The following is an 11,566-nucleotide window of genomic DNA, read 5'->3' as shown; positions in this document are numbered from 1 at the left end:
GTGTAAGTGTTCAGGGCAGGAGGGTCCTGGAGAGCTTGGTAGGGAGGGAGGGCTTGGGCTTTAAAGGGTGCTTAGAGAGGGAAAGTCTTCCCCTGTTGAGATACATTTGTCCTCAGGATAAATGCCAAACTCTTCAACTAAGCACACCAAGTGCTTCATGATCTGGCCCAGTGCCCTTCTGCGCTTTTCCACCATCTGCCCCTTGCACTGTGGTATTTTCAGTTTCTAAAAATTCTACCAAACCTTCTTTTGCCCTTTGCCATCTTTCCATGTAGTGTTTGTTTTGGCCTGTAATTCCCTCCTCTCTATGCTAGGGGACAGTAGAGAGGACAAGCAAGGCACTAGGATCAGGCTGTGGAGTCCATCACAGCTTTGCCACTTTCCAGGCAGTGGGGCATCTGCTCTGTTCCTTAATCTCTTGGTGAGTCAGTGTCCTCATCTGCAAAATGGGGATACAGGAAAATAATAGTGCCTATTCAAAGGGTGGTTGTGAGGATTAAATGAATTAATACATGCAAAGTACTTCCCAGAGTCGCAGTAACTATTAAACAAACATGAGCAGGTGTAATGAACACTCTACGCCTGGCTTGCTTCTGCGTGTATTTCAGGTCTTAGGTTAGTCATCACATCCTCTGGGAAGACTTTTCCTACACAGGCTAATTCCTAAGGCCATATTGTGAGCTCCTGTGTGTATCATCTTGTCTACCAAGCACTGCTGCTAAGTCGCTTCAGTCGTGTCCGACTCTGTGCGACCCCATAGACGGCAGCCCACCCGGCTCCGCCATCCGTGGGATTCTCCAGGCAAGAACACTGGAGTGGGTTGCCGTTTCCTTCTCCAGTGCATGAAAGGGAAAAGTGAAAGTGAAGTCGCTCAGTCGTGGCCGACTCCTAGCGACCCCATGGACTATAGCCTACCAGGCTGGTCCATGGGATTTTCCAGGCAAGAGTACTGGAGTGGGGTGCCGTTGCCTTCTCGAGCACTGAGACCTGTCATTTCTCAGTATCCGCACCAGATTGCAAACTCCACAGGATAGAGGATTGGTGGATTGGTAGATTGTGTTGACTGCTGGGAGGCACTCATGGTAGGCACTCAGTCCTGTCCTAGGACTGACCCTGGGAGGACGCAGAACCATGGGGGAAGGTTGGTGACCAACTTCTGCTGGGTCTGCGCTCTCAGGAGAAAATGCAGCCTGACAGGTCAGGCGAGTGCGCGGGCCCCGCCCCGGCTCCGCCCCTTGGCCCGGCCTCTGCCCCGCCCCCGCCCTGCCCCGCCGGCGCTTGAGGCCTGCGCGGTTCCCACCCTCCCCGCCTCCCGCGGGAGGACCGCGGGCTTATTACACCCGGGAGCAGCGCCGCGCCGAACCCGCCACCAACGCCGCTGAGGCGGGATGCTGCGCTCCACGTCCACGGTCACCCTGCTCTCGGGCGGCAGCTCCGGGGCGCCCAGCAGGAGGGTGAGTAGCTAAGATTGGGAGCTGCTGCTGTCCCCCTTCCCCGTCCAGCCAGCCCCGCTTGGGGGTCTGGGGATGGAGACGCGCGAAACCGGTCCCTCGGCCCCGACACTCCACCTGGACTCAATTTTAGGTTCTCTCCCAGCTCCGCGAGCAAGCCCCTTCTTTTCTATGCCCCAGAGGACCCCATGGTCTCGAAAGACTTAGGGGATTTTCTGGAATTCCCAGAGATTTCCTCTCTCTTCCTGTCTTCTCTAGCAAGCCAAGTGTATTGGTGGCACCGTTTTAAAAAAGCACGGGAAACTTTCTGCATTATCCCTCTCTGGAGACTCGAAGGTGATGAATGTCTTTAACCAAACTTTCCTCCTTCCAGAAATGAAAAGAAAGGGCCACTTGTCACCATTGGTGATAGAATAACACTGATTTGGAGTGGTCTTAACTAAGGTAGGCTTCATTTTACAAAGTAGAGGTTAGTAGCTGGCCACCCAGTAGCCGAGTTGTGGGACTTGGGTTTATACAAGGAGCTTTCTTCTTTCTGATTTAAGTATTAGCACAGTGGGCACCATCTCCACCTAGGTTGCCCTTTGAAAGTACTATTTCTTTGCCATCTTTGTTGCATCTTTTCTCATCGCTCCAAGTGCTCTGTGAAAGAATTGCTAGCCACATCTTTCCCATTTCATATCTCTTCCAAGACTGGTACCTCAGAGCACACTGCCAGGGCCTTGGTTTGTGCCTTTGTTGTTGTTCAGTCGCTCAGTCATGTCCGACTCTTTTCGACCCCATGGACTACAGCACGCCAGGCTTCCCTGTCCTTCATTATCTCCCAGAGCTTGCCCTAACTCATGTCCATTGAGTCGGTGATGCCATCCAACCATCTCATCCTCTGTTGTTCCCTTCTCCTCCTGCTTTCTATCTTTGCCAGCATCAAGGACGTTTCCAATGAGTCAGCTCTTTGCATCAGGTGGCCAAAGCATTGGAGCTTCAGCTTCAGCATCAATCCTTCCAATGAATATTCAGGGCTGATTTCCTTTAGGATGGACTGGTTTGATCTCCTTGTGCCTTGTAGGTTCATCTGTTCACTATGATACTCAGTACTCATCATCTCAGTGCATCTTTTCTGTGCTTGAAACTTCTCTAATCTATTTCCCTGTGTCTGTCTGTCTGCTTAATTGTGTCTGACTCTTTGCAGCTCCATGGACTGTAGCCCACCAGGTTCCTTTGCCCATGGAATTTTCCAAGCAAGAATACTGGAATAAGTTGCCATTTCCTCCTCCAGGGGATCTTCCCGACCCAGGGATTGAACCCTCATCTCCTGCACTGGCAGGCAGATTCTTTACCTTAAGCGCCACCTAGCTCAAACAGTAAAGAATCCACCCTGCAATGCAGGAGACTGCCTGCATGCAGGAGACATGGGTTCGATTCTTGGGTTGGGAAGATCCCCTGGAAAAGAAAATGGCTCCCCACTCCAGTATTCTTGCCTGGGAAATCCCCTGGACAGAAGAACCTGGCGGGTTACAGTCCGTGGTGTCGCAAGTGTTGGACACGACTAAGCGATTAAACCACCACCAACTTATTTCCCCTATGTTTAGCTAAACAAGTGGCTAAGTCCAAGCCAGGGGCCCCTTTGATACTCCTGCCTATTTTTTAGTCTTATAGATGTGCTCATTTCATTTTACGTACCTCACCCAAATGACTAGCAGTCGTCTTCAACGCTGTTTTTCTTTAGCTCCAGAAGGACTCTGTGTTATTCCTGGGTCTGGGCCAAGTGATAGGTTCAGATGTGTGTGAACACCAGACACTTAGGGTTGACGGAAGCCAATCATTGGCTTCATAAAGCAAGATTCCCGTTAGGTCCAAATGGGTTTCCAGCCACAGTCCTAGCCTTACGCCAGGATGGGTATTTGTCTTTTTTCTGTGGAAATTCTTCTCAGTTGAAACATAATTATGATTGAGAAAGAGTGAAGTCACTACAAAGCCAGCACTGAGCTTAGACAGGATCCTGTGTGGGACCAGACTGTGTGAAATTCTCTAGGTCCCCTTCCAGAGTGGGTACTCGTTGAGTGGCTAGAGTGATAGGGGTGGATGCAAATGTGATTAGTATAGTAGATAACCTTTCTGAAGATTTTTTTCTCAAACGTTTACTTTCAAGTATTTCTTTAGCTATATGTACTGTGGTGTCTGATGGAATGAGCACACTGTTGAGAAGGCTTTGCCCTTTGAGTAAGACATCTGAAATACTTTGGTTTGAAGTGGTCAGTGCTCTGAATCAGACCATGTAAGGCTGCTTTGAGCACATGGGTACTTGCTCTGCAAAGAAGATAACTAAAGATTTCCTTATGATTTCCAACTCTGTTCAGAATTTGCAAATGGCACTGGTACTGTGTGTGTTTGTGGAAACTGTGATCTTTGATTGATTAATTGATTTATTAAACAATGTTTATAGACCTTTTGTGTGATGAAGGGTTAGATATTGGGGTCCTCTCTACCTGTGGGCAGACATTTGCCACAGACTACCATCATACAGAGCGATGTTGTAATAGTAAGGTAGAGTGTTGACAGGCTGCATGGAAGTTAAAAGGAAAGGTTCTTCTTGACGCCTCTGAAGAAGGCCTCCCTCTGTAGCAGACATTTGTGTTTACTCTTGCAGGATGGAGTGAGACTTTATAAGGCGAGTGACATCATTGCGATACTGAAAAAAGGAAGTATCGTTTCTTCTAAATGGAACTCTTGGCATATACTGTTTCACAGTGATGTATTGGACCTGCTTTAGGGCAAAACCCTTATTCTTTTGGATAAACAAGGATAGGATGTCTTAAAAATAAAGTTGTAGACCAAACAAGTGAAAAGTGTTCCCTAAGTTGAAAGTTTTTTAATAAACTCTATATTGTTCTATCTTTCCTCTCTGATATGCCACAAGCGATGGTCTTGTGCAGTAAAACGTTAGCCATTAAAATAACATTTCCGTTTCATCCCAATAGCTTACCAAATTAGGGACTGCTGGGGAACCGGGATGTGTCCAGCCAGGCCTTCAGGCCAACCAGAAATGGTGGTGACAGTTGACACTGAACAGGGAGTTCTCTGAGTCAGCTGCCCAGGGTGGTGCAGCCAGACCAGACTGTCACTAGTTATCCTTCGTTTAATAGCTGCCACCTACAATTTGTACCTCCTCCTTATCTGAAATCTCTCAAGGGAAAAAAAAAACCAAAAAACAGATGGGAGAGTAATTTCTGTCAGCTGATAAGCCTCTGAGAGGCATTTATGGATGCCAACCAACAGGGGTTGTAAAGTTAAAAAAAAAAAATCTGCCTTCATACCTGTTGTGCACTAAAAATAGTTTTATTTATGGCAACAGCAGGAAGATAAATTGGCTGGAGAATAACCATAGATAGATTGATGACCTTGGAGAATGGGAGAAAATGTTTTAAAAAATGTTAACATTGCTTTGTGATTTTGAAAGGAATTTTGTAAATGCAGTTAATCGCACTGAATGAAGCTTTGCAGTGGAAGGGCAGTTGTGTGGCCAGGTTGTGTGCTTTGGGGGGAAAGCATTTTTACTTTGTGCAGCCAAATATTATTGGTTAGCTGTTTGGTGAGGGTGGTGTGAGATGATAGACTTGTCAAGGGTTCCTCCAGCATCACACTGTGTTGATAATAGGAGACTGTTGACTGGTATTACTGGTGTCATGGCCCCTCCATGGCACATTAAAAAATGAAACCAAATCCAGGAAGGCCAGAGGGCAAGGACTGTCTCCTGGCCTGCTTTTGCCAGTAATTTTTGTATTTGGCAGAGTCTTCCTCTGTTAAAAACTGGAATGGGCTGGCCAGTCATCACTTCCTCACTCAGGCAGTACTCTCCTGGGTCCCATTTCTGTCTGATTGACTCAAACAATTCTCCTTAGTTGGCCAGTGAATGGATCAGACAGGTGTTTACCTCACTTCCTTTTCCTTTCACAGAAACATCTGTGAGCATAACTTCCATATTGTCCTACTGGGCTCTGAGGAAGGGACGCAGAGCATTGTGGGAGCTCAGCGTATGGTGGAAGGAAGCTGGCTGCAGCCTTCCCCAGGGAGGGGGTTGTCAGGGGGCCTGCAGTACCCAGAAGACAGGCTGGCTGCTCCCCTGGGCCCTCCTGAGCCCAGTTGAGGAGTTTTAGAACCTGGTGTCCCCAGGACTCAGCCAAAGACCCTCTGACACTCAAAACTAATAGTTATATGCTCAGAAAAAAAAAAATGTCCTGACTTCTCTGCTTAGGTTCACCCATCTCACCGTGTCAGATGTAGGATGAAGGGACCTGAGTTCTGAGGAGTCTTAAGGAAATCTGAGATCCAGAGGCTGGTGTTACCATTGAACTTCTGGTCACTTATGAAACCTTTTCACATCAGCCTCAAAAATTGTAGAACTGAACACAGGGAGTTGTGGGTCCTGGGCCAACTAACTAGAGACTATGTTGAAATGTTTTGATTTAAAGTACTTTCAGCAATTATGTGCCTTACTTCTTGTTCCTACAGTCATGTCTCTCAGCCAAAACTGGTCCCCATTTCACCCAGCCCACAGAAGAGTAACACAGAGGTGTTTACCTCTTCTCCCTCCTTAGATAAGTAATATTTCCTGAGCATCAGTCACACTGTTGACTGTTCTTTGTCTTTTAAGGCCAGCATGTCTCTCTAAAATGCAGAATCCAGCTACCTAACTCTTTTGCTTTAAGAGCCCCTTCGGTATTGCCAAGAACAAGTACAACCCCCTAGTTTAGCACCCAGGGCCTTCTGATCTGGCCTTTGCCCTCCCCGCCCCCTCCTCATGAATACTCTTTGCAGATGTACCAAATTACTTGCTGTTCCCCAAAATTTTGATGCTGTTCCTCACCTCTGCCATTTTTCATGCCTCTTCTGATGAAGGGTCAGCTCCTCTGGGAAGCCTGCCTGAACCCCCTCTTCTGTGTTCCCCTAGAGGCTCGTGACCCTCATCATTGCTCCTACCTATGATTAACTACTAGAGGAGAAGGTTTAAGGACCCTCCCTCCCTAGGCCTGGTGTAATAGGTGCTTAGAAAGAAGGGTGTCCCCAGGGTCCTCAAACAGCCATACTTGACATTGAGTTGGCAAATGGGAAAACAGGAAGAGAAGCTTGGGTTGGAGCCAGCCCATGACCTCTGGTCCACCTGGGCAGGAAGCAGGTGCCCTGTGGATGGGAGTGTCAGCCTGGGTGAGGAGCCTGACAGCTCTGGGAAGGCCTCCAAATAGTCCAGGTGCCTGATCCTGTTGTACTGTCGGAGCTTCATTCCTTTGGTTAGGTCAGTGGTTCAACTCTGGTTACACATGGAATACCGAGAAGCTTAAAATCCTCCACCTAGGCCCCACCCCAGACCGTCTAGATGAGAACCTCATAAAGGAGAGAATAACATCAGCATTGTTTAGGAAGCTTCCCCGGGTGATTCTAATATGTGGCCAAGGATCAGAACTCCTCCTTCCAGGGTTGCTCTCTCAGACAGCTTTCTTGGACATGCAGGCAGTCCTGGGTCCATGTTCTAGAAGGTCCCTTTGGCTTTTTGGAAAGGCGCAATGGAGGTGAGGCCAGGATGGGAGAGTCCTAACATGCCAGGACTCTGATGTCTTTGTGTGCGTTCATTTACCTGTGATTTCTCTCTGGGTTTTGGCATTTGGTGCACATGGTGAGCCTGGTACAGAAGAGCCAGCTAGAACAAGAGGTAGAAGTCACTGTTCTCCTACTTAGGAATTTTGTCCAGAATCAGCTGTGACAGGAAGGTGGGTGCCCGGACACTTTACACCACCTGGAAGAAGTATCTAAGCATGGAGATCAGGGTGGGCAAGTGATGACCCCATAGTCAGACCCAGCCCTTGGCCTGTTTTGTATACTCTGGGCTAAGAATGGTTTTACAGGGCCTGCAGACCCTCAATATTTACTATCTGGTACTTTACAGAAAAAGTTTACCTCACCCTGATGTAGATGATCAGGCCTGCAAGCTCAGGGTCAAGCAGCACTTAAGAGGCCTCCTCCAGACAGGGCAGGCCCAGTTCCATCTGCATGTCTCAGAGATTTTAATGCTTGTGCTGAGCAGAGACCAACCTCCCAGCCACAGCCGTAGTGGCCACACCATCTGTTGTTAGGTGGAGCTGAGCAGGGACCTGTGGTCGCAGAGTGGACCATGCCCGAGGGAAATGTAAATGCACTTGGCTCATTTCCATAGGGAAATCCATGTTTATAAACTGATGAGCAAACCCAGCACCTCCCTGGGTCATATTCTCCACCCCTTTTTATTTGAGATGGACAGCTCTCCCTCAGGTGAGCCTGGATACTGAAGCTGAGAGCATGAGGGTACGTGGATGGCAGAGTGCCCCCTAGACAGGGACCAGCCCTCTGCCTCCACAGAGTGGGTCAGGAACAAGTCCCCAGAGATCTGCTTAGCTCCCAGGTGCCCTGATTGCAGACAAGGGCTTGGTTGTGGATCTTCTTGTGGAGGAGGCTTGAATGCTCGCTGCCCTTCCCCTGCTGTCCTCCTGTGGGGATTGGCTTGAAGAAAGTTGAAGGCTCTCTGGGGAGTGTCAGGTACATTCTCCTTACTGTGTTTTAGTTCAACCTAGAAAGAAGCCCTTACGGACATTTACTGAGCAGGGGCCTATTACGTGTTGATCCTATGCTGAGTGCTGTAAGGGCTACATAAGCAGTTAAGGTACAAAGCCTGCTTGGGAACCCTATTTTTCCCCTTCCGGTCCATGCTGTAGGGTGTGGAACATAATAGGAGGTACTCAATAATTGCTGTTAATCACCGAACTTAGATTTGAGCAATAGTCCTTGCCTCTAGAAATTTAAATGGCTCCCCGATGTCTTCCATTAGAGGCCTTGCTTCGCCATCAGGCATTTATAGGTTAAGAGTTTGGCCCCTACTTGTGTGGCCATTTTCTTCTCCCGATATTGCTCAGGCTGCGGGCCCATTTACCATTCTCAGAACATGCCCTGTTTGTGTCTTTGGCCCGTTGGGAATGAATGCCTTGCCTGGTAATTGTATATTGTTCTTCTGATGATGGACTCTCCCAACATCATTGACCTGGGAAGTCCTTTCTGTTCTTCTATACGCAGTTCACATGTCATCTCTAGAACCCTCCTGATATACTCCACCTCCAGTTAGATGACTGTTCTCCTTAAGTTCCCAGGGTAAAAAAGATGATTCACTGAATGCTTAATATGTGCCAGAAACTGTTCTAAGTCCTTTTCATGTATTGGTTTATTAAAGCCTAGCCACAGGGACTTGCCTGGTGGCCCAGTGGTTAAGACTCCATGCTTCTACTGCAGATGGCATGAGTTAGCTCTTTGGTTGGGGAACTAAGATCCTGCATGCCACTCAGTGTGGCCAAAAAAAAAAAAAAAAAGAATCTTTGCAACAATCCCAAGAGAGTCCTTTCTGCAGTATTGTTAGCTGAGTTTTACAACTGAAGTAACTGAAACAATAAAGATTGAGTAGCTTTCCAAAGGTTTCACAGCTAGTAGGTGTCAGAATCAGAGTTGGAACCCAGAAGTGCAGTTCCATCATGCCTTAACCACACACTACCCTGTCTGCCCAGTACCGTATTGGTTATGATATTGCCTTGTGTGGGTGTGTTTCTGGATTATGAGCCTCTTTGGGCAGGGCTCTTTCTTTTCCATATTGGTACCCTCATAGCCCTTAAGTGTTTTGTAAGTAGTGGGTGCTCAGTACTTGAAGTACACTGAGTCCATCTTCTTGCTTTTTATCCGCTAGAAGGGACCTTTGATTGTAAGGATGGCAGGTCCAGGGCTAGTGTTCAGGGTAAATAAGATTCAGCTCCCCACGATGTTCAGAACACAAGGTGGAGCCAGCTGGTGTGGGAACTCCTGGGGCCAACTACCTTACCTGCCTCTCAGGCACTCTCCAACCTGGGCTACTCTGGGTATTATGTACCTGAGTGCCAGGAAACCATGAAAGTGAGCATCATCAAATGCTCAGAGAGAGAAGCTTTGATCTGCCTTATCTTGCCCAGTGGGAGATCTTCCCAAGGGGAGATTCCTGAAAGTGAGTGACTAATGGAGGTAAACTCGACAGGGTCAGCCTGTCAGGTACATTCAGGGGTTACTTAGTACTTCTGTTACGAAATTCATAGCACCTTTTAGACCTGTGGGATGTTCTCTTTGCTGCTCTGAAACAGTCCTGTGGGTCTAGGAAGGATTGAGGACCTCCCTCTGCCTCCGCCCCATTTGATATGTGCTGTGCTGTGCAAAGTTGCTTCAGTCATGTCCAACACTGTGTGACACTATGGACTATAGCCCGACAGGCTACTCTATCCATGGGATTTTCCAGACAAGAGTACTAGAGTGGGTTGCCATTTCCTCCTCCAGGGGATCTTCCTGACTCAGGGATGGAATCCACGTCTCCTGCGTTGGCAGACCTTTCTCTCTTTCTGATATAGTCCCTCTCAATCTTTATTATTGGCTGTAACTGACTGTTAGTTGCTCAGTCGTGTCTGACTCTTTGTGACCCCATGAGCTGTAGCCTGCCAGGCTCTTCTGTCCATGGGATAGCCCAGGAAAGAATACTGGAGTGGGCTGCCCTCTCTGACTACTAAGATATTTTAATAATATTTATCTGTATTTATTTATTTGACTGCACTCACTGGGTCTTTGTTGCAGCATGCGGGATCTTAGATCCTCATTGTGGCCTACAGGCTCTCTTAGTTGTAGCCTGTGAGACCTAGTTCTGTGACCAGGGATTGAACCTGGGCCCTTTGCATTGGGAGCGTAGGGTCTTAGCTACTGGACCACCAGGGAAGTCCCTACTATGTTTTTTATTTTAAAAACTTACACATACTTGCAACAGGTGCAGACAGTGCAGAAATCCCACTTTCCAAAAGATCACCACCACCACCACCAGCAGGTGGTCCTGTTTCCGGAAAGACAGTTTTTTCCCGCAAATATATACAAATTATAGGAGTATATTTTAAAAACAGAACAGGTTATTTTTTCCCAGCACTTGTCTTTTTTCACATAACAGTACATTTGAGCATCTTACTAAGAAGGGTCTGATCCTGTTCCAGGCTGGATTTAAACTGCATCTGTGCCGTGAGTCCATTGTGGATCAGCACTGATTACAGAATGTAAGCACCACGTGTAGTCCGTGCCCTCATGTTTCCATAAAGGCACTCCTAATGACAAGAGTAAACACACTACACAAAGGTGTGGGTGGAGCCACAAGCATGTGATGCACCTGCCAGTTAGCTTTGAAGTCAGATGTTTATTTTACATTCTTGTTTTATTTGAATGCATTATCTATCACCAGGTAAAACTGATAGTTTAGAGAAATGCATTCTCTTTAGCCTGTGAATTTGTGTTCCGTAGTGTACATATAGCCTGAGGAGAGATGCGGGAAGTGTGTTGAGGAAAATCAGCATTCTTGGTGGACAGATAAAGAACTGTCTCCATCAGGGGGAGGGGCTTCTCAGTTTTGAGTGATTGGAGTCACGGAGTCCCTTCTGGACCTTGTCTTTTCTTCTGGTTTTCAGTTTATTCCAAAAATGATTGCCATTAGGGATTACCCCTCTAGGGCAATCAGCCTGTAAAGCTATCAGTTGCTATACTAATACTCACTAGATCCATTGGCCAAATTGTTTTTATCGTGGAAAGCAGAGCCAGAAAGCCAAGTCAGCCTATATCATTTTGGAGCTTGTAGGCTGGTGACATTATTTAGATAATAATAAAAATATCTAACAGTGATAGAGGCTTACTATGTGCCAGAATCTTCCTTTACCTGTATTTTACCCTTGAGATTCAGAGAGATCAAATAGCTTGCTCATAGTCAGCACAGCCTAGTAGGTGTTGGAAACTCTGAATATGTGTGTACACCTGTGCAGGTATGTATCTCTGTGTGCACATGTGTGTGTGTGTGGTATAGGGTATGGTATAAGTGAAAAGTACTCCCTTTTCTCTGCAAAACTATGCTGTGGATCAGATCTGGCCTACCAGAGATGATTACTGAGCATCACAGACTTGGATTACATGCCTGGTGTGAGTTACAATTTGATGTTCATGCAAATGCCCACTGGCTTCAACCAGCCCAAGTGGCCTGAAGTCAAAGGGTTACCTCTTTCTGG

General features: G+C 47.3%; 1 protein-coding gene across 5 annotated transcripts in view; it reads left to right on the top strand.

The window, feature by feature from the left end:
- The first annotated feature begins 1,307 nt into the window (after positions 1-1,307).
- MYZAP (myocardial zonula adherens protein) overlaps positions 1,308-11,566 on the top strand; it is a 124,115-nt gene continuing 113,856 nt past the window's right edge. For all 5 annotated transcript variants that reach the window (XM_081510089.1, XM_081510088.1, XM_081510085.1 and 2 more), the window contains exon 1: positions 1,308-1,454. In XM_081510089.1, coding sequence (XP_081366215.1) covers positions 1,389-1,454 — 66 coding nt within the window. In that variant the 5' untranslated portion in view covers positions 1,308-1,388. The remainder of the gene's footprint in view (positions 1,455-11,566) is intronic.

Source organism: Giraffa tippelskirchi, chromosome 7, assembly GCF_054371585.1.
Source record: "Giraffa tippelskirchi isolate mGirTip1 chromosome 7, T2T-mGirTip1v1.2.pri, whole genome shotgun sequence".
In the NCBI taxonomy this organism is placed as follows: Eukaryota; Metazoa; Chordata; class Mammalia; order Artiodactyla; family Giraffidae; genus Giraffa; species Giraffa tippelskirchi.
The sequence above is the reverse complement of the archived record's forward strand: the minus strand, read 5'-3'. Positions and strand labels throughout refer to the sequence as shown.